The 21163-nt window shown below is 43.9% G+C and overlaps 1 protein-coding gene across 1 annotated transcript in view; it reads left to right on the top strand.

Moving 5' to 3' along the window:
- Positions 1–8052: 8052 nt before the first annotated feature.
- The window catches only part of RHAG (Rh associated glycoprotein), a 93413-nt gene continuing 80302 nt past the window's right edge, over positions 8053–21163 (top strand). Inside the window, exon 1 of the mRNA XM_077291676.1 lies at positions 8053–8312. Coding sequence (XP_077147791.1) covers positions 8147–8312 — 166 coding nt within the window. The 5' untranslated portion in view covers positions 8053–8146. The remainder of the gene's footprint in view (positions 8313–21163) is intronic.

Below are 21163 nucleotides of genomic sequence, written 5' to 3'. Positions count from 1 at the left end.
GTGCCCCTGCCTGGTGTTGTCCTCAACTAAATAAAGCTGAGCTTCAACCTTCCGGCTCTCATTAAGTGGTTTTAAAAAAAAAAAATGGTGGTTAGGGCCTACTAACGGCTTCTGCCCCTCCCTGGTGTTGCCCTCAACTAAATAAAGCTGAGCTTCAACCTTCTGCTCCAAATTACCATTTTGAAAAATGCAATAGGCTTTTCAGGCCTACTAAAGGTGTCTGTCTGTGTGCCCCTCCCTGGTGTTGTCCTCAACTAAATAAAGCTGAGCTTCAACCTTCCGGCTCTCATTATGTGGTTTTAAAAAAAAAAATGGTGGTTAGGGCCTACTAACGGCTTCTGCCCCTCCCTGGTGTTGTCCTCAACTAAATAAAGCTGAGCTTCAACCTTCCGGCTCTCATTATGTGGTTTTAAAAAAAAAAATGGTGGTTAGGGCCTACTAACGGCTTCTGCCCCTCCCTGGTGTTGTCCTCAACTAAATAAAGCTGAGCTTCAACCTTCCGGCTCTCATTATGTGGTTTTAAAAAAAAAAATGGTGGTTAGGGCCTACTAACGGCTTCTGCCCCTCCCTGGTGTTGCCCTCAACTAAATAAAGCTGAGCTTCAACCTTCTGCTCCAAATTACCATTTTGAAAAATGCAATAGGCTTTTCAGGCCTACAAAAGGTGTCTGTCTGTGTGCCCCTCCCTGGTGTTGTCCTCAACTAAATAAAGCTGAGCTTCAACCTTCCGGCTCTCATTATGTGGTTTTAAAAAAAAAAATGGTGGTTAGGGCCTACTAACGGCTTCTGCCCCTCCCTGGTGTTGTCCTCAACTAAATAAAGCTGAGCTTCAACCTTCCGGCTCTCATTATGTGGTTTTAAAAAAAAAAATGGTGGTTAGGGCCTACTAACGGCTTCTGCCCCTCCCTGGTGTTGTCCTCAACTAAATAAAGCTGAGCTTCAACCTTCCGGCTCTCATTAAGTGGTTTTAAAAAAAAAAAATGGTGGTTAGGGCCTACTAACGGCTTCTGCCCCTCCCTGGTGTTGTCCTCAACTAAATAAAGCTGAGCTTCAACCTTCCGGCTCTCATTAAGTGGTTTTAAAAAAAAAATGGTGGTTAGGGCCTACTAACGGCTTCTGCCCCTCCCTGGTGTTGCCCTCAACTAAATAAAGCTGAGCTTCAACCTTCTGCTCCAAATTACCATTTTGAAAAATGCAATAGGCTTTTCCGGCCTACTAAAGGTGTCTGTCTGTGTGCCCCTGCCTGGTGTTGCCCTCAACTAAATAAAGCTGAGCTTCAACCTTCTGCTCCAAATTACCATTTTAAAAAATGCAATAGGCTTTTCCGGCCTACTAAAGGTGTCTGCCCCTCCCTGGTGTTGTCCTCAACTGAACAAAGCTGAGCTTCCACATTCTGGCTTTCGCCCTATACTATCAGATATTAAACTGCATTTGGCCTACTAGTGTGGTTAGGCCCTTGAAACAGTGTCTGCTGCTCTTGGGTTTGCTACTCCACTGAACAAAGCAATGCCGCCTGTTTAGTCCTGTTACCAATTTTGAACTGCATGTAGCCTACTTTATTCTTTGGCCCTATATCTGTTTCCTCCTCATCCTGCCCATTGCCCAGCCACTGCTAAATGAGTCTGCTGGTACATTGACCTAGACCACTACATTCCCCTTGTACTCTACACAGCCAGAATCTGTCCCTGCTGAAAGTAAGGTTCCCCTTCCCGCATGTTATACCACCTTACACAGGGACAAAGAGGAAGGTGCAGATGAAAGTGCAGGTTCCTTCATCAGGTGGGGGGGCATACTCGTTGGCGACGTCACTGGCACAGGGCCCCTCAGAGTACGCAAAAGTGTCGCTGCTGGTGGGAGGCGCCCCCGCCATGCAAACACACCGCCGTACTTTGAGGGGCCCTGTGCCAGTGGCAATGCGAACGAGTGGGCCCCCCCCCTGCTTGCTCAGGATCACAGCACTTGCAACTTTTAAATACTTACCTTTCCCTGCAACACCGCCGTGACGTAGTCCGCATTTCCTGGGCCCACGAAAAACTTGAGCCAGCCCTACTCCCCCCACAACTTTCCCCCAATTCCCTATGCCCAACTATTATTATACAGTTAATTAAGATTGGCAAGCTTCAGAAACAAGAATGGATGTTTTTGGCATTAAAATGGGCACTGTAGGTGTTTTCCTGGCCTCCACTCACTGCCGACTATGCTTCCCCATTGACTTGCATTGGGTTTCGTGTTTCGGTCGATCCCCGACTTTTAGCGATAATCGGCCGACTGCACTCGACTCGACTCTGGACAAAATCGGGTTTCCCAAAACCCTACTCGATCTTAAAAAAATGAAAGTCGCTCAACCCTAGTGCAGAGTGCTCTGCTGTTCCTGAGCACTCTGAAACAGGTCTTTTTAGGACCTCGAGTCACCCATGATACGGCGCTCCAACTGTTGGCATTGACTCAGGGCTCGTCCTTGGTCAGCCATTTTGCCGTCCACTTCCGTACCCTAGCATCTGAGTTGGCGTGGTCAGGTAAAGTCCTTATCCCAATATTTTGGAAGGGGCTGGCTGACCATGTGAATGACACTCTGGCCACTAGTGAGATTCCCACCACTCTGGAGGAGTTAATAGCTGTGTCCACTTGTATTGACCTCCGTTTTTATGAGCGGAGGTTAGAGCGAGCCCAGTGTAGGCAGAGGTATCGGCTGGCTCCCTCCTTCGCCAAATCTTTGGAATCCATGGCCTGGTCCCTGAGTCACATGAGGCCATAGATGTGTCACGAGCAAGATCTAAGTCCCGGACCGCTCATACACTCAAGGTCTGTCATGTTTGCCAGCAGTCAGGACATCTTGCCACCAGATGTCCCCAGCAGTCAAGGAAATGTCAGCGTCTAGTGGTAGTAGGTGGGGGTACACTAGACATGGCGATGTTTGCCTCCAAATTGTCCTTTAAGGGGACAATTACTATAGGCTCATTCTCCCACTCGGTAGAGCTCTGTGTGGATTCTGGGGTGGAGGGCAATTTTATGTCTTGAGCCTTCGCCCAACGTCACGCAATTCCCCTGGTAATGCTCGCTCAATCAGTTACCGTACGAGTGGTGAATGGGTCGACACTACCCTCTCAGATAACACACCAGACCATCCCTTTCACTCTTTCCATGTCACCATCTCATCAGGAGATTATATCTCTGCTCGTTATTCCTGAGGGAATTGATGAGGTCCTGTCAGGGATACCTTGGCTGCGGTACCACTCTCCTCATATTGAGTGGTCCACAGGCAGAATTTTGGGATGGAGTGAATCTTGTGGGGGTAGATGTCAGAGGGAATGCGTTTAGGTTGCTACTACCGAGGTACCCCCAGATCTCTGCTCTCTCCCCAAGCAATATTGGCCCTATATGGGCGTGTTCTCCAAAAGGGCTGTGGAGACCCTTCCACCTCACCGCCCCTATGACTGTGCTATAGACCTCTTGCCTGATGCTGATCCTCCCCAGGGTCGAGTCTATCTATTATCTCTCCCGGAGATGGAGGCAATGTCACAGTACATCCAGGAAAATCTGGCAAGGGGATTCATTAGGAGGTCAGTGTCACCTGCAGGGGCCGGGTTCTTCTTTGTGCAGAAGAATGGGGAACTACGTCTATGTATAGACTACAGGGGTCTTAACGCAATCACTGATAAAAATAAATATCCTCTGCCCCTGATATCTGAGCTATTGGATAGGCTTCGGGGAGCAAGGGTATTTACTAAATTAGATCTGCGGTGTGCTTACAACCTGATTCGCATTCGTGAGGGGGGCGAATGGAAGATGGCTTTTAACAACAAGGATGGGCACTATGAATATCTAGTGATGCCCTTTGGGATCTGTAATGCCCCAGCCATTTTCCAAGACTTTGTAAATTATATCTTCCGGGATATGCTCTCCACCTTGGTCATAGTCTGTCTGGATGATATTCTCATCTACTCTCCAGATATTGAACTCCCACTGGAGAGATGTTTGCAAAGTCTTCGACCTCTTACGAGCTAATTCCCTCTATGTCAAGTTGGAGAAATATGTGTTTGAGCAGGAGTCCTTACCTTTTCTGGGCTTTATCATCTCCACCCAGGGATTGGCTATGGATCCTGTCAATCTACAGGCTGTAATGGACTGGCAAGAACCCCAATCTCTTAAAGCGGTGCAGTGCTTTATGGGGTCCATTAACTATTATTGTCAGTTCATTCCTCATTTCTCAACTTTGGTAGCTCCCTTGGTAGCACTCACCATGAAGGGAGCAACTCCCAAATTGTGGTCTGAGGAGGTCTCCAAGGCCTTCACTTCCATTAAGTCCCATTTTGTAAGCGCTCCCATCCTACATTGCCCCGATGTAGATAAGTCGTTTATAATGGAGGTGGATGCCTCTTCTGTTAGTGCTGGAGCAGTCCTCTTTCAAAAGGATGCTCAAGGTCGGAAGCATCCTTGCTTCTTCTTTTCCAAGACCTTCACACCAGCAGAAAGGAATTATTCCATTGGGGACAGGGAGTTGCTAGCAATGAAGTTGGCCTTCTCAGAGTGGAGACATGTTTTGGAGGGGGCTCGCTTTCCTTTCCAAGTATTCACAGACCACAAGAATTTGGTTTACCTACAGACAGCCCAGCGGTTAAATTCTCGCCAGACCAGATGGTCCTTGTCCTTCACCCAGTTCCATTTCACCCTCCATTTCCTTTCCAGGGAGAAGAACATTTGTGCCGATGCTCTCTCTAGCTCTATTGTGTCATCTGAGGAGGAGGAAGATGAGCCTCGGCTTATTGTCCTCACCGAGAGTCTGAGAACTGTGGCTTTGGTTTCGCTAGAGCCTGTGCCTCCAGGCAAGACTTTTGTACCATCCAGTCTACGTCCGGAGGTTCTCTCTTGGGCTCACTCATCCAGCGTGGGTGGACATTTTGGGTTCAAAAGGACATCTGAGCTACTGGCGAGGACATACTGGTGGACGCATTTGGCCCGTGAGGTTGCAGACTATGTTCGGGTGTGTGTCTCCAGCGCCAAGAACAAGTCTCCTCATCAATGGCCAGCTTGGTTGCCCTACCAGTGCCAGTGGCGGACAGTCCCTTGGTGATGGTCGGGATGGATTTTGTGGTGGGCTTACCCAAGTCTTGTAGCTGCACCATTATTTGGGTGATCACCGACCATTTTTCCAAAATGGTGCACTTGGTGCCTCTTCCATGGCTACCTTCTGCACAGGCACTGGCAGCATTGTTTATCAAACATATCTTTCGCCTACACGATATGCCGGACAAAATTGTGACCGGGGTCCCCAGTTTGCGTCTCGATTCTGGAGAGAGCTTTGTTGTCTACTCAGCATTGAGTTGAATCTCTTCTCGGCATATCATCCCGAGATGAATGAGTTGGTAGAGAGGGCCAACCAGACTCTGGTCACATACCTACATCATTTTGTTTCTGCCGTTCAGGATGACTGGGCATCCTTGCTACCGTGTGCAGAGTTTGCGCTTAACAATGCCATAGCCGACTCAACCGGTCAGACTCCATTCCTTCTAAATTATGGCCAGCATCTGCGCATCCCTGTGCCCATGCCCGTGTCTTCCACTAACTCCAGGGTGGCAGACTGGGCTGTGGAGGCACGGGACATTTGGGACCACACTCAGGATGCCATACGGGCCTCCAAGGAGAGAATGAGGTCCTCCACCAATGCTCATCGGTGCCCCGCTCCGACCTTTGCTTCTGGTGACTTAGTGTGGCTCTCCGCCCATAACATAAGGCTGCGTGTTGAGTCCACTAAGTTTGCCCCTCGCTTCTTGGGTACCTTCAAGGTCCTCGAACAGGTTAACCCTGTGGTCTATCGTCTGGCCCTTCCTCCACGCCTAGGTGTCATCGACACCTTTCATGTTTCCCTCTTCAAGCCCGTATACATGTCCCGGTTTTCTGAGTCATCTGCCAGGACATTGGGTTCGTCTACGGTCGATTACAAGGTGAACGCTATTTTGGGGTGCAAGGTGGTACGTGGCAAGAAATTTAATTTGGTGGATTGGAAGGGTTATGGCCCAGAGGACAGGTTTTGGGAGCCTGCTGAGCACATTCGAGCTCCGCAGCTCATTGCGGACTTCGAGCGTAGCGAGGTCCAAGAGGTGGGGCTCTAGGAGGGGGGGTAATGTTAGGGGTCGAGTTCCCACCTCTGCACAGGAAGAATCTTGAACCATCTCCTTTGTGGTCTCACATTCTTCTCCAGCCGCAGTGGAGCCTGCTCAGCAGAGATGTCGGTCCCAGCGTCTGGCTCAGCCTGATACGGTGCAGATGATTGCTGCTGCCTTTTCAGGCTCAGCCATTGTAGCCAGTACTGGTCAGCGGTGAGCAGACGTCTCTGGGACTAAGTCCTGCATTTGCCCTTCTGAGCATGCCCAAGGTAAGACATCTCATTGGAGGCCGGGGGTCACATGCTCAGGTACTGAAGCAGCTCCCATTGGTCCTCTAGGAAGGTCCTAAAGTTGCTCAGGTTCTGTAGTAGGTCCTGAAGTTGCTACAGCTATAAAAGGTTTACCTGGCTGCACGGACATGCGCTAGTATTAACCTAAGTTATGAGCTCAGCGCCAGTGTGGTCATGCTTGCATGTAGTCAGGGTTCGGCTGAAATAAGCCCCTAGAATACCGGCACCTCCTGTGAGGAGTTTGTGTATGTGGATTCAGGGTTTGGCTGAAATAAGCCCCTAGAATACAGGCACCTCCGATGAGGAGTTTTGTGTGTGCCATGCTGACTGCATGACCACTGTCGGCTCTATTAGGTAGCTGTTCCTCTGTGAGGTTAACAGGGCTCAGCATTCTCTTTCTCAAGCAAATCTGTGAAGTAACAGAGTTTGCTTATACCGCCATATAGTACTGTCTTTTACTAGCAGCAGGTTCTCTCCTGCACGGTGGACCCTGGTTTGCGAACGCACCAACTACTCAATATATATATATACAGTATATACTTTGTGCATTCCGCCAACCCTAGCAGTGTGCATTTGCAATCATTAAACTGGGTTTTTAATGTTTCTTTTGGAGAAACGGCTGGGTGAAGGCTTATTTTTTGCGCGCCGAGCAGACGTTTTCAATTATACCATTCTGGTGCAGACATGATCTTTTGATCACCCTTTATTACATTTTATTGCATTGCAGCAGCAACCAAGAAAAGTAATTCTGGTGTTTTGATTTTTTTTCAAAAACGGTCAGTTTTTTTTATATTAGTATTAGCCTTCCAACTGAGCACGCTGCCCCTTAGCCTTAGGTGTTTTTAATTGCAGCAGGATTCTACCCCTCCACAGAGATATAGACTTTAGTCCAAGATAGGATTCACATTAGGTTCCCAGAGAAATGTAGACTGTCTAAGAGAGGATTGGCATTAGGTCCTGGCAACGAGAATCGCTTTAACGTGGCTGCCAGGTACACATCAATTGGCCATTTTATGCGCTAAGCATTCTCAATTTTTCATATTTCTAGTGCAGTAATACAATTCAATTTTCATATTTTATGTTTGGATGCTATGGTGCTACAGAGTGCTGCCTTAATTCTATCCGATAGACTAAACCTATTGTCCTTATCTTATGTCCTATGCTATTGCTAAACCACTTACTATATAAACTAACTTATGCTATCCCTATTCTTATCCAGTGCTTACCCTGTATTACTCACATTCAACATGACTTATATGCTGTATATTACCATAACACATGATACAAGACACTCATCTGGGGCGGGAACAGGGTAAGAAAGTCCATCATTACTACAGATATATGTCAGTAAATCAAGGTGATGATGCCTTTCCTAATACATGACTTAGTGTAGAAATTTTTCAGTATCTCCTGGAACTCTTTTCCACCTGTAAGTCATGAATTAATAAAGGCATGTTTACCGTTTTTCTTGGAGATTGGAGAGTTGCCATTTTTTAAGTATATCTACAAAAGATGTTTTTTCTATGTTGTTCCTTTTCTTCTTACTTTTCTTTGCATTATTCTTGACTTCTTAACTTACAATAAGAGAATAAGCAGAAAGTCCTAACTCAGAGGGAGTGTCACTCTGACCAGACCCCTTTTCTTTCTGCAGTGTCATCCATATCTAGTGAAACCCATTAAATAGAGGCTGCACACTCTCCCTTTATCAGTTTCTTGCAGGACTTGACAAGCACAAAGTTACATCACCGTCATCATGGCATATGACACTAATATGAGGTTTAAATTTTCCATCTTGGCCATCGGACTCCAGATCCTTCTCATTGTATTATTTGGAATATTTGTTCAATATGACACACAAAGCCATTCGCCCTCTCATAACGCCACGCACAGGGAAGATGAATTCATTGACTTATATCCATGTAAGTATCACTTTAATATATTGTTTGATTATTGACAAATATGTGAAAAAGTTTGGATTTTTGCTATAAAATATTTTAGCTCGTAGTTAATTCATCATTTTCTATTATTGTTGATTATTTGTAGATATTAACCTTTCTAAAAAAATATGTGACATATGAACAAAATTAATAAAATAATGCAGGTAGTATATTTAATAACTAAACAATAAATATTGTTAGACATATTGATATTGTATATAGCAAAAAAAAAGGTTTTTTTCAGTTTGATTACAATTAATTATTTATATAATTGTTTGCATTAATTAAATATTGCATTAATTTATTACATATTATATTTATGATTAATTACATTATTTATTCATTCATTATAATTTCTTCTGTTACTTTATTACTGTTGGTAAAATTAATATATCATGTTTGACTGCCAAAAAAAAAAAAAAAAAATACATCGTATCACGGGAAGTATTGCAGAATAGAATAGTCTGACTGTGTCTAATTACATCCATGAAGCAGGATTTCCTCTTTTATGATAACTTTCCAAAGTCTGAAATTTACATTAAGAGAAAAGCTGCTGACTTTGATTAGTAGTAAGACAATGAGCTAATTTTTTATTGTATATATATATATATATATATATATATATATATATATATATATATATATATATATATATATACAGTACAGACCAAACGGTTGGACACTCCTCATTTAAAGATTTTTATGTATTTTCATGACTATGAAAATTGTACATTCACACTGAAGGCATCAAAACTATGAATTAACACATGTGGAATTATATACTTAACAAAAAAGTGTGAAACAACTGAAAATATGTCTTATATTCTAGGTTCTTCAAAGTAGCCACCTTTTGCTTTGATGACTGCTTTGCACACTCTTGGCATTCTCTTGATGTGCTTCAAGAGGTAGTCACTGGAATTAGTTTTCACTTCACAGGTGTGCCCTGTCAGGTTTAATAAGTGGGATTTCTTGCCTTATAAATGGGGTTGGGACCGTCAGTTGTGTTGAGCAGAAGTCTGGTGGATACACAGCTGATAGTCCTACTGAACAGACAGTTAGAATTTGTATTATGGCAAGAAAAAAGCAACTAAGTAAAGAAAAACGAGTGGCCATCATTACTTTAAGAAATGAAGGTCAGTCAGTCTGATAAATTGGGAAAATTTGAAAGTGTCCCCAAGTGCAGTTGCAAAAACCATCAAGCACTACAAAGAAACTGGCTCACCGCCCCAGGAAAGGAAGACCAAGAGTCACCTCTGCTTCTGAGGATAAGTTTATCCAAGTCACCAGCCTCAGAAATCGCAGGTTAACAGCAGCTCAGATTAGAGACCAGGTCAATGCCACACAGAGTTCTAGCAGCAGACACATCTCTACAACAACTGTTAAGAGGAGACTTTGTGTAGCAGGCACTCATGGTAACATAGCTGCTAGGAAACCACTGCTAAGGACAGGCAACAAGCAGAAGAGACTTGTTTGGGCTAAAGAACACAAGGAATGGACATTAGACCAGTGCAAATCTGTGCTTTGGTCTGATGAGTCCAAATTTGAGATCATTGGTTCCAACCACCGTGTCTTTGTGCGATGGGGATTTATTCAAAATTGAAGGCATACTGAACCAGCATGGCTACCACAGCATCTTGCAGCGGCATGCTATTCCATCCAGTTTGCATTTAGTTGGACCATCATTTATTTTTCAACAGGACAATGACCCCAAACACACCTTCAGGCTGTGTAAGGGCTATTTGACCAAGAAAGAGAGCAATGGGGTGCTATGCCAGATGACCTGGCCTCCACAGTCACCAGACCTGAACCCAATCGAGATGGTTTGGGGTGAGCTGGACCGCAGAGTGAAGGGCCGACAAGTGCTAAGCATCTCTGGGAACTCCTTCAAGATTGTTGGAAGACCATTTTTGGTGACTACCTCTTGAAGCTCATCAAGAGAATGACAAGAGTGTGCAAAGCAGTCATCAAAGCAAAAGGTGGCTACTTTGAAGAACCTAGAATATAAGACATAATTTCAGTTGTTTCACACTTTTTTGTTAAGTATATAATTCCACATATGTTAATTCATAGTTTTGATGCCTTCAGTGTGAATGGACAATTTTCATAGTCGTGAAAATACAGAAAAATCTTTAAATGAGAAGGTGTGTCCAAACTTTTGGTCTGTACTGTATATACAGCATATATGTATGTGTTTGTATGTTCGGCATTAGACCCAGCTATTAATGCCATCACTCTCTATACACATGCTGACTAATCCCGCGCTGGTGCCACTCCCATGACTCAAACCCAAACGCTACCGGGGGAGTTATAAAATTAATTTCCTCCCTGTAGTGGGGCTCTAAGTACGGGTGCCGGGTAGGTTCAGAATGCTAATAACCTGCAGATTAGCCTCATGTCTGTAGATTAATAGCATTTTTTCACATGACCAGTTCCCTGTGTAGAGTTTTCTCAAAACCATATATGAATAAAATTGCGAAGTGCTTGTACAAATAAGTACCTTTTTTTACCTCTTATTAAAAAATCCTTCTATTTCAAGAACATTTATTTTTAATTTATAGTGTACACATTGTTGCCTGTGATATCGACCACCTCTTTGATAAACCACTGGTGGCCAGTTGTCAAGGCATGGAGCTCACAATTAAAAGATTTTTGCTTTGGTACTTGACTTCATTGCTCTAGATCTGGCCATCTTCCCGTGCTTCTCCGATGTTGAGAAGAGCACACGCAGTTCAGCTTAGTGGCTCCATCGTGCCGCTGGCCTGAACTGTCAATCATGTAGAATTGCACTCCTTTCTGGCAAGCAGTAAGCCTTTGTGCCACTGAAGAAAATTCTTCAAACAACCTCTTTAAGAGATTGAGCAGGCCTTCTGTTTGGAACATGGGAATCCCAACTTTTGACTCACATGCTGGGTGATAGAGGGGCGCTCGACTGGAGTGATTTGATACAGGGTAAGAGCAGGAAATACTAATATTTACCAATGGGAAATCTATATAATCTATGTCTCTCTTACTAATATGTTAGTGTAGACATATAGTCATTACCTATGGCCCAGGAGATGGATGTGGCCCTCGGTGAGCCTTACAATGGCTCTTGGCTTGATTTTATCATGCACATTAATATTTGTATCTTCAAATAATTGTTGGGTGGGGGAGTAACATCAAAAAGATTCCCTATTTTTCCTATTCCTTAAGATGTACAGTATATTCCTCAGAAGATTTTATTGCACTTTTTTGCATTGGACACAGCACAAAGTTAATGATTTGAGATGTTTTTTCCCATCCACGGAATTCCTTGATTACTCAAACAATCAAGTCGTAAGGCCGTTGGGTTCTTATCATTAATTTATGGAATGAATGGGGTAAATTAAGCTGCTTCTCTTACAAATGAATTTCCTTCCCTTTCTGGCACCAGGACAAGGAAACTCTTTCAGGGACACAATGACTTATTTTGTACTGAGGTCTTTCTTTAAAACATTAATCAAGAGGCCCAAGAATTATTACATTGTTACCTGAGTTTCATAGATTACAAGAATCAGATGTATACAGACAAGTTATAGATATTATCTCCTGCAATGAGATGGCTGTGGATGAAAATACGCAGGAGTGGACACCTTGAACATCCTTATAAAGTTAAAGCCTTGCTGCCAACCATTCCAGATTCATCGGAACTGTCCCGATTTGGCTGAGCCATCTCACTGTCCAGAGCTATACCCTAAATCTCACTTACTCTATGCATATTATCCAGCTTGAGAAAGGTCCACATCCTGGACTGAAACGTTGCACATGGGCCAATAAACCACACATATTTTTTCTATTGGAGTGCTGCCTTCGTTTTTCTGGATAATAGCATGAGGTTTGGTACATACCTGGGAGGATTTTTTGCACCCTTTGTTTTCTTTTGGTGCTGCTTTTTATTTTCTTTTACTCTATGCATAGTTACATAGTTGCACAGGTTGAAAAAAGACTTCGGTCCATCAAGTTTAACCTTTCTCCACCAATTATACATTTTGTCACTAAATTAACTATCACCTGCAATGTTTTCTGTATTGAGGAAATCATCCAGCCCTTTTTTAAAAACTGTTATAGTGTCAGCCATTACTACCTCCTGTGGTCGGCATTCCACAGTCTGAATGATCTAACGGTAAAGAACCCGTTCCAATTTAGCTATCTGAATCACCTTTCTTCCACCCGTAATGAGTGCCCCCTAGTCCTCAGTATGGTCTCTAGAAGGAATAAGTCATGTGCCATCCTCTGTACTGCCACACATATTTATACATGTAAATGAGATCTCCTCTGAGACGTCTTTTTTCTAAGCTGAACAAGCCCAACTTTTCCAACCTCTCCTCATATGAGCGGCCTCCATCCCTTGTAATAATCTAGTTGCCACCTTTAAACTGACTAATTTCTGAGTGTCCTTTTTTTAATGTGAAGCCAAAAAATGGATCCCATATTCTAGATGTGGCCTCACCAGTGAATTATAAAGGGGTAACAAATTTTGTAATCGCAGGAGTTTCTCTCTCTTTTTTACACTCCCTAAAATCGTGTTTGCTTTTGTGGCTGCTGCTTGACATTGAGTGCTGCTGCACAATTTACTTATAACGAGAATCCCCCGTCCTTCTCGAGTATTCTCCCATTTAATGTATATGCAGCAATAGGATTACTCCGTCCTAGGTGCATTCATTTACATTTATCTACATTAAATCTCATTTGCCAAGTGTTTGCCCATTCAGTCATCTTATCCAGATCATTTTGAAATATTGTAATGTCAAGGTCAGATTTTAATATCCTACATAGTTTGGAGTCATCAGCAAAGATTGACATTTTGCACTCATTCCCAACCACAAGGTCATTAATAAAGAGGTTAAAAAGAATTGGTCCTAGCACAGATCCCTACAGTCCCCACTGCTCCCAGTACATATCCATGTGGTCCCTACTGCTCCCAGTACAGATGCCTGCGGTCCCCACTACTGACTATAAACCATTTAATATCATTTATGATGACTTTTTGTTTCCTGTCATTTAGCAAATTCCTTATCCATCTACATGTCTCCCCCAGTCCTTGCATTTTTATCTTAGCTTTTGATGCATTAGTTGTGCATCAAAAGTATTCCGCCAGACTGGTTGGATATCAATAGCATCACTATATTGCTCCTGCAGTGTAACCAGTTCATCTGAGTTGTACAAATTATCCTGCAATAGTAATACTGCAATTTTTTAGCAGTGAAATTTTGTACACCATTTATTGTGCTCCGGTTGTGCCTCAAAACACCCAAAAAATTGTTTGGTTACAGATAGCATTGCTATATTGATACCTCAGTCTAATACGTCCATCTGAAGTGGGCAAATTTTCCTGGCACTTTAATACTGCCATTTTTTCAACAGTGAAATTTTATGTGGCATTTATGATGCTAGAGTTGGGCCTCATAGCCCCCCCCCCAAAAAAAAATAGCTTGCTAAATAAATTGCATTGCTCTATTGCTGCATCAGTATGCATCAATTTGAAGTGGGCACATTTTGCTGGCATTGTAATACTAATTTTTTTCTACAGTGACATTTTATATGACATTTATCATGCTATAGCTGTGCCTCAAAACACACAAAAAATGTTTTGCTTACAAATACCATTGCTATATTGATACTGCAGTCTTATACGTCCATTTGAATTGGGCAAATTTTGCTGACATTGTAATATTTCCTTTTTTACAAGTCGAATTCTATATAGCATTTACCGCTTTCCTGTTGTGTCTCAAAACACACAACAAATTTGTTTGGTTATAAATAGAATTGCAGTATTGATACTGCAGTCTTATATGTCCATCTAAAGTGGGCACATTTTGCTGGCATTGTAATGCTGGAATTTTTGTTCTGCAGATTTTTATTGTGTGTGTTTTGAGGCCCAACTCTAGCATGATAAATACTGTGTAACATGTCCCTGCTGTCCATATAGGTTTCAAACTTTTTCAGTATTAATACAAAAAAGAAAATTTGTCCCTCCTTCATAAATTAAGCAGGATGTGTCTAATCATGTCTCACACACCACATGGACAAACAAAGTAATACAATGATACAATTTTATTTTCTGTAGAATGTTTTTTTTCACGATTGAAGGCAATGCAAATGTGCAAAAAGGCAGCAAAAACACCATGTGTGAACATAGCCCAAAATATGGAAGAAAATTTTTTTCCTACTATTTATTTTGCCTTATATACCAGTCATTCTCCTGGAAAGAATATTTCTTAACATGTTTTCCAGTCAATTAAATTTTAACTGCAGTTTGTTTGTTTTATTGTCAGTCCGTAAAAGTGTCGGAATACTTTGACAACATTGTTTCCAGCAGCAACATGGGATTCAGATATGCCTCCAGGGGTCTTTCCGATACTGTTCTCATGCCTTTTCAGCACTGGTTCCATAATTTTCAGAAATTTTTAGACTCCACCAGGCCCCCGTGAGGGGCCCCCAGAGAAATTCTCGAGTTTCCCATTGATTTCCATTATACTTGTTATTCGGGTTGAGCACCTAAGAATTACAATTTGCTCGACACAAGTAATGAGCCCCCGAGCATTTTAGTGCTTGCTCATTACTATCCCTTTCCTCTTGGACACCTATTTGGCTGCACAACTTGAGCCAATGGTATGTTCACCTCTAACATTTACGTCTCTATATATATCAGTACTTTTTTTTTCTTTCCAAAAAATTGCTTAAAAATATTTAAAATCCATTATAATAATACAATTTTAATGCAGTTAAAAAAAAACACCACTCTCGAAGTATCAGAGAACAGACTTAGCTCGTGTCTCTATACTTAAAACGACCTGTGTAACACATTAATCAGATTACCGCACTTATGGTGATCGGTTAATGGTGAAAAAAAATAATGTGATTGGTTTTTCCTCCATTAACCCCTTAAAGACTGACATTAATCCCTTTAAGATCGCATCAAAACAGCTGCTGCTAAGGAACCTATTTCCCTCATTGCCATTTTAAAATGGCAATTGGGAATAAGGCTATAGCGGCCCAGAGTCATAAAATCTGAAGAACATGATCAGGGCCGGATTTTCCAGTTCCCTATCATGTGATCACCGATATTCGCTAAATAACGACCATCACGAAAACCAAAAAATGGTAAAATCATTTCTATCTCTTCTGACAAAATATACATGTCAGGCAGGGGAGAGCGAAATGAAGTCTTTCGAGCCTGGACTTTTACCTTCCCGCAGTCCCCCTGTACTTCAGGTCATCTTTCTGGAAATAAAAATGGTGAGTGGATGCATCAATATAGAATTTTTCCTATTGCTTCTGTTTGATCACTGTGGTAGGCCATATCACAGAGAACAAAAGAAAAAAAATAGTAAATTAAATCCCCTTTTCAATCTCTTCAGATAAACATAAAATTAAAAAATTCCATTCTTTGCAGTTTGGGTTATGGTTAGGTTTGGAATTAGAATTGCTTTTTTTCCCCAAAAGTAAAAAAAAATAAAAAAAAATGATGACAATATGATGGCTATTGTTGAGTGCAACTGCTCATTACTCAAGTTTGCAGCTTTTTTTGAGTGTCTAACAGCCAAGAAACATGAGTGGCCAGGACTCGAGCATGTCACTCTCATAAATACCCAAGCAATTGATGCAAACTGGAGCAGCGAGCACTTGCGCTCAACACTAATGACTATATATTTAATATGACAAACTAATCTTATGAAATTCTGTGTTGTACCTGTGAGTTCAAAATGCTCACTAAATCCCTGGTTAAAATCCTTGAGGAGTTGAGTTTCCAAAATGGGGTCATTTGTGTGGGATTTCCACTATTTAGGAAGATCAGGGGTCTCCAAACGCAACATGACGTCCACTCTCGATTCCAACCAATTTTGCATTCAAAAAGTCAAATGGTGCTCCTTCTCTTCCGAGCCGTGTTGTGTGACCAAACAGTAGTTTTCCCCCACATGCAGGGTATTGGCACACTCAGGAGAAATTGCACAACAAATTTTCGTGGTCAATTTTCTCCTTTTACCCTTGTAAAAATAAAACAAATTTAGTCCAAAAAACATTTTTGGTTAAACAGTTAAATGTTCATTTTTTTTCCTTCCACATTGCTTCAGTTCCTGTGAAGCACCTGCAAGGTTAATAAACTTTTTGAATTTAGTTTTGAGAACTTTGATTGGTGCAGTTCTAAGAATGATGTGATTTTTGGGTATTTTCTCTCATATAGGCCCGTCAAAGTCACTGCAAATGTGATGTGGACTCTAAAAAATTGGTTTTGTAAATTTTGTTGGAAAAGTGAGAAATCGCTGGTCAAATTTTCACATTTATAACTTCCTAACAAAAAAAAGTTTAAAAAAATAATGCAAATGTAAAGTAGGTATGTGGAGAATCTTATTTATTAAATATTTTGTGTGACATAACGCTCTGATTTAAGGGCAAAAAAATAAAACATTTAAAAATTGCCAACTTTCTGTTTTGTTTTTTATTACAAATAAACACAAGTCATATTGATCAAAGTATGAAGGACAATATGACATAAAAAATCTTTTTCAGAATCACTTGGATCCATTGAAGGGTTCCAGAGTTATTATCATATAAAGTGACAGTGCCCAGAGCTGTAAAATTTGGCCTGGTCATTGAGGTGAAAATTGGCTCCGTCACTAAGGGGTTGAAAATATATAAAAACATAATCTAGATAAATGCTGAATTGTGTTCTTTTATGCCTTTTCCCATTTATTTAACGTGTTTCTTGTACGTATGTGCAGCATCTGTAACCCTTTCATGACCTGTGACGTATATATACGCAACATAACATAGAGACAAAGACGCTGATTCCAGCTCTATGTCACTTACTGGGCTGCTTACTCGGCTGTAACCCTTAGGCCGGCGTCAGACTCAGCGTATGAAATTACGGTCCATTTTTTACGGCCGTAATACGCAGAAATGTTCCCAAAATAGTGATCCATATGTCATCTGTAGGGAGAGTGTGGCAGCGTATTTTGTGCATGTCATCCTCCGTATGTAATCCGTATGGCATCCGTACTGCGATATTTTCTCGCAGGCTTGCACAACTGACATCTAATAGATTTATGTGCTCAATAGTGTTGAGCATTCCGATACCGCAAGTATCGGGTATCGGCCGATACTTAGCGGTATCGGAATTCCGATACCGAGATCCGATACTTGCCGCGTATCGGATACCGGAATCGGAAGTTCCCAGGATTCAAACTGCACAAATTTGCACGAAATGAGCCAATGAGAATGATTCCAAGTGTGGGCACATCCTGTTCAGCATGGAGGGCCTGAAACTACTGGCAAGGCTGTGATTGGCTGCTGAAATGATGTCATGATGCAGTTTAAAAGTCGCTGGTGCCATTTTGCGCTCACTCTGCTGTGAATTCAGTTAGTGACAGGACGCTGTTTGCTGACTGAGGGCCAGTTTAGAGATAGCGATTTGCTTCTTTGTGCTTTTCCAAGGCTAATTTAGCAACCGCTGTGTTCACCTACTAATCACCTTGCTTTTGCCTTGCAGCGCTGTTTTCACAGCGATCTGCAAGGTCTGTGTGTGTGTGTGTGTGTGAGTGCAGCCCACTCTCTAGTCTGAGTGCAGCCATAGGCCATCCACAGCTGGTTGTATTCAGTTCAGGGAGGGTGGTTCATTGCCTCATACTGTTCTTTTTTTTTTTTCAAGTAGTGTAGTCTGCTGCTCATTTTTTCTCATAATTCCTATTAGTGTCTTTCCACCCGTATCCAGCTAACTTGTGGAAAAACACTACATAGGATAAAGTAGAGGAGGTTTTTCAGGCCTTGCAGTGCCGTTTACGGCTGTCTGCACGGTCTCCGTGTGACTGCAGCTTTCCCTGTAGTCTGTGAGCAGCCATAGCCTGGTTGTATCCAGCTCAGGGTTCTTCACTGCGTCATAACGTCAAATCAATTTTCCTTTTGTTTTAAGTAGTGCAGGCTGCTGCACATTTTTTCAAAAAATTCCTATTAGTGTCTTTCCACCCGTATCCAGCTAACTTGTGGAAAAACACTACATAGGATAAAGTAGAGGAGGTTTTTTGGGCCTTGCAGCGCCGTTTACGGCTGTCTGCACGGTCTCCGTGTGACTGCAGCTCTCTCTGTTGTCAGTTCAGCCCCCAAAAAATAAATAAATAATAAAGTTCACCAAACACACCACTTTACATTTGTGTAGGCCACATTAGCTCATATTAAAGTCTAGTCCACACTTTAGAAAATTAGTGTTTCCTATACCTGTTAGGACTCGGAGCTGTTCAGATCACACAAAGCCGTTAGTACTTTTCTGCTTATCTTTATCAGTCAACCAAGATGAAGAAGGCAGGGAGTAAGGCACGTGGGCGTGGGCGCGGAGCAGGGAGAGGACGTGGGGATTCTGTGCCTGCTGCGGGCACCGGTGACTCCTCAGCACCCAGTTTCACCAGGGAACAGTCCTTCATGCGCAGCTTTGTCGCAGAGCGCCATACACCGCTGCTGCGTGAAGACCAAATTGAAGCTGTTGTCGGATGGATGGCAGCTAACGCATCGACTTCAATTAGTGCCACATCCTCTCAGACACAAAGCACAGGAGAGCAGCCATCTGTCTCTTCACCACCTGCCAAATTGGCCAGGCAGACAGAGAGCCCAGGTGGCTCTTTCAGTAACAAACGCCTTGGGGGGGGGACAGGTTCCCTTACATTTCAGTTGTTGTGTCAGCATGGCGGTCGCAGGACACATTGCCGGCTACACAGCTGGGGATCAGCTGACGTTACTGAAACCCAATAACACTGGGTCATATGTTTTGACTGTGCAGACGGCACTTCTGAGCCTCAACTGGCAGTGTTGGAGCCCAGGAATTAAAGTTCAGGTGGTAGAAAGATGAACACACTGCGTGGCGGGCTCTCGGCCAGCGCGGCCACACAGGCGCAGCCAGCCTGACACCAAATGATGTCAGAAGATGGGCAGCGCTAAGTGTGCCTGGCCAAGGGATAACATAACAGCGCAGGCTCCGGGTCGGAATCAAACAACGCTGAGGAGCCGGGGCACGGCGCCAAGGGGGTAGGAAAGACAGCTGTGCTGCGTCATATTACGAAGGAAAGTCCCACCTCCGGGACGGTCTCACGGTATCAGGGGTCACATTTTATAAGTGTTTAGTTCTGTGTTTGCAAGGAGCATAATGAAAAGAGCCACCTTTTCCTTTTGCATCCTTTGTGCTGCACAACCTGGCTCTTTCAGCTACAAACGCCTTGGGGGGGGGTTAAAGGTTCCCTTTCGACTTTCTCCAATCAGGCTTCGGCCTACACTGTGTTCCTCTGCTCCTCCTGCTGTCCCTGGGCTCCAACACCGCTAGTTGTTGCCTGGTAGTGCTGTACGCAGTCAACAGTCGCTCCTCTGTTCTTGGGGTTCAGTAACGTCAGCTGTTCCCCAGCTGTGTGTGTGGCAAGCCCTCCTATTTCCTCCACCTCCTCCTCCTGCTGTCCCTGGGCTCCAACACCGCTAGTTGTTGCCTGGTAGTACTATACGCACAGTCAACAGTCGCTCCTCTGTTCTTGGGGTTCAGTAACGTCAGCTGTTCCCCAGCTGTGTGTGTGGCAATCCCTCATATCTCCTCCACCTCCTCCTCCGGCTGTCCCTGGGCTCCAACACCGCTAGTTGTTGCCTGGTAGTGCTGTACGCACAGTCAACAGTCGCTCCTCTGTTCTTGGGGTTCAGTAACGTCAGCTGTTCCCCAGCTGTGTGTGTGGCAATCCCTCCTATCTCCTCCACCTCCTCCTCCGGCTGTCCCTGGGCTCCAACACCGCTAGTTGTTGCCTGGTAGTGCTGTACGCACAGTCAATAGTCGCTCCTCTGTTCTTGGGGTTTAGTAACGTCAGCTGTTCCCCAGCTGTGTGTGTGGCAATCCCTCCTATCTCCTCCACCTCCTCCTCCTGCTGTCCCTGGGCTCCAACACCGCTAGTTGTTGCCTGGTAGTGCTGTACGCACAGTCAACAGTCGCTCCTCTGTTCTTGGGGTTCAGTAACGTCAGCTGTTCCCCAGCTGTGTGTGGCGCAATCCCTCCTATCTCCTCCACCTCCTCCTCCGGCTGTCCCTGGGCTCCAACACCGCTAGTTGTTGCCTGGTAGTGCTGTATGCACAGTCAACAGTCGCTCCTCTGTTCTTGGGGTTCAGTAATGTCAGCTGTTCCCCAGCTGTGTGTGTGGCAATCCCTCCTATCTCCTCCACCTCCTCCTCCTGCTGTCCCTGGGCTCCAACACCGCTAGTTGTTGCCTGGTAGTGCTGTACGCACAGTCAACAGTCGCTCCTCTGTTCTTGGGTTTCAGTAACGTCAGCTGTTCCCCAGCTGTGTGTGTGGCAATCCCTCCTATCTCCTCCACCTCCTCCTCCGGCTGTCCCTGGGCTCCAACACCGCTAGTTGTTGCCTGGTAGTGCTGTACGCACAGTCAACAGTCGCTCATCTGTTCTTGGGGTTCAGTAACGTCAGCTGTTCCCCAGCTGTGTGTGTGGCAATCCCTCCTATCTCCTCCACCTCCTCCTCCGGCTGTCCTTGGGCTCCAACACCGCTAGTTGTTGCCTGGTAGTGCTGTACGCACAGTCAACAGTCGCTCCTCTGTTCTTGGGGTTCAGTAACGTCAGCTGTTCCCCAGCTGTGTGTGTGGCAATCCCTCCTATCTCCTCCACCTCCTCCTCCGGCTGTCCCTGGGCTCCAACACCGCTAGTTGTTGCCTGGTAGTGCTGTACGCACAGTCAATAGTACCTCCTCTGTTCTTGGGGTTTAGTAACGTCAGCTGTTCCCCAGCTGTGTGTGTGGCAATCCCTCCTATCTCCTCCACCTCCTCCTCCTGCTGTCCCTGGGCTCCAAC

The sequence above is a fragment of the Ranitomeya variabilis genome, chromosome 2 (genome assembly GCF_051348905.1).
Source record: "Ranitomeya variabilis isolate aRanVar5 chromosome 2, aRanVar5.hap1, whole genome shotgun sequence".
Classification (NCBI taxonomy): Eukaryota; Metazoa; Chordata; class Amphibia; order Anura; family Dendrobatidae; genus Ranitomeya; species Ranitomeya variabilis.
Note: the sequence above shows the minus strand (reverse complement) of the source record. Positions and strands in the feature narration are given on the sequence as shown.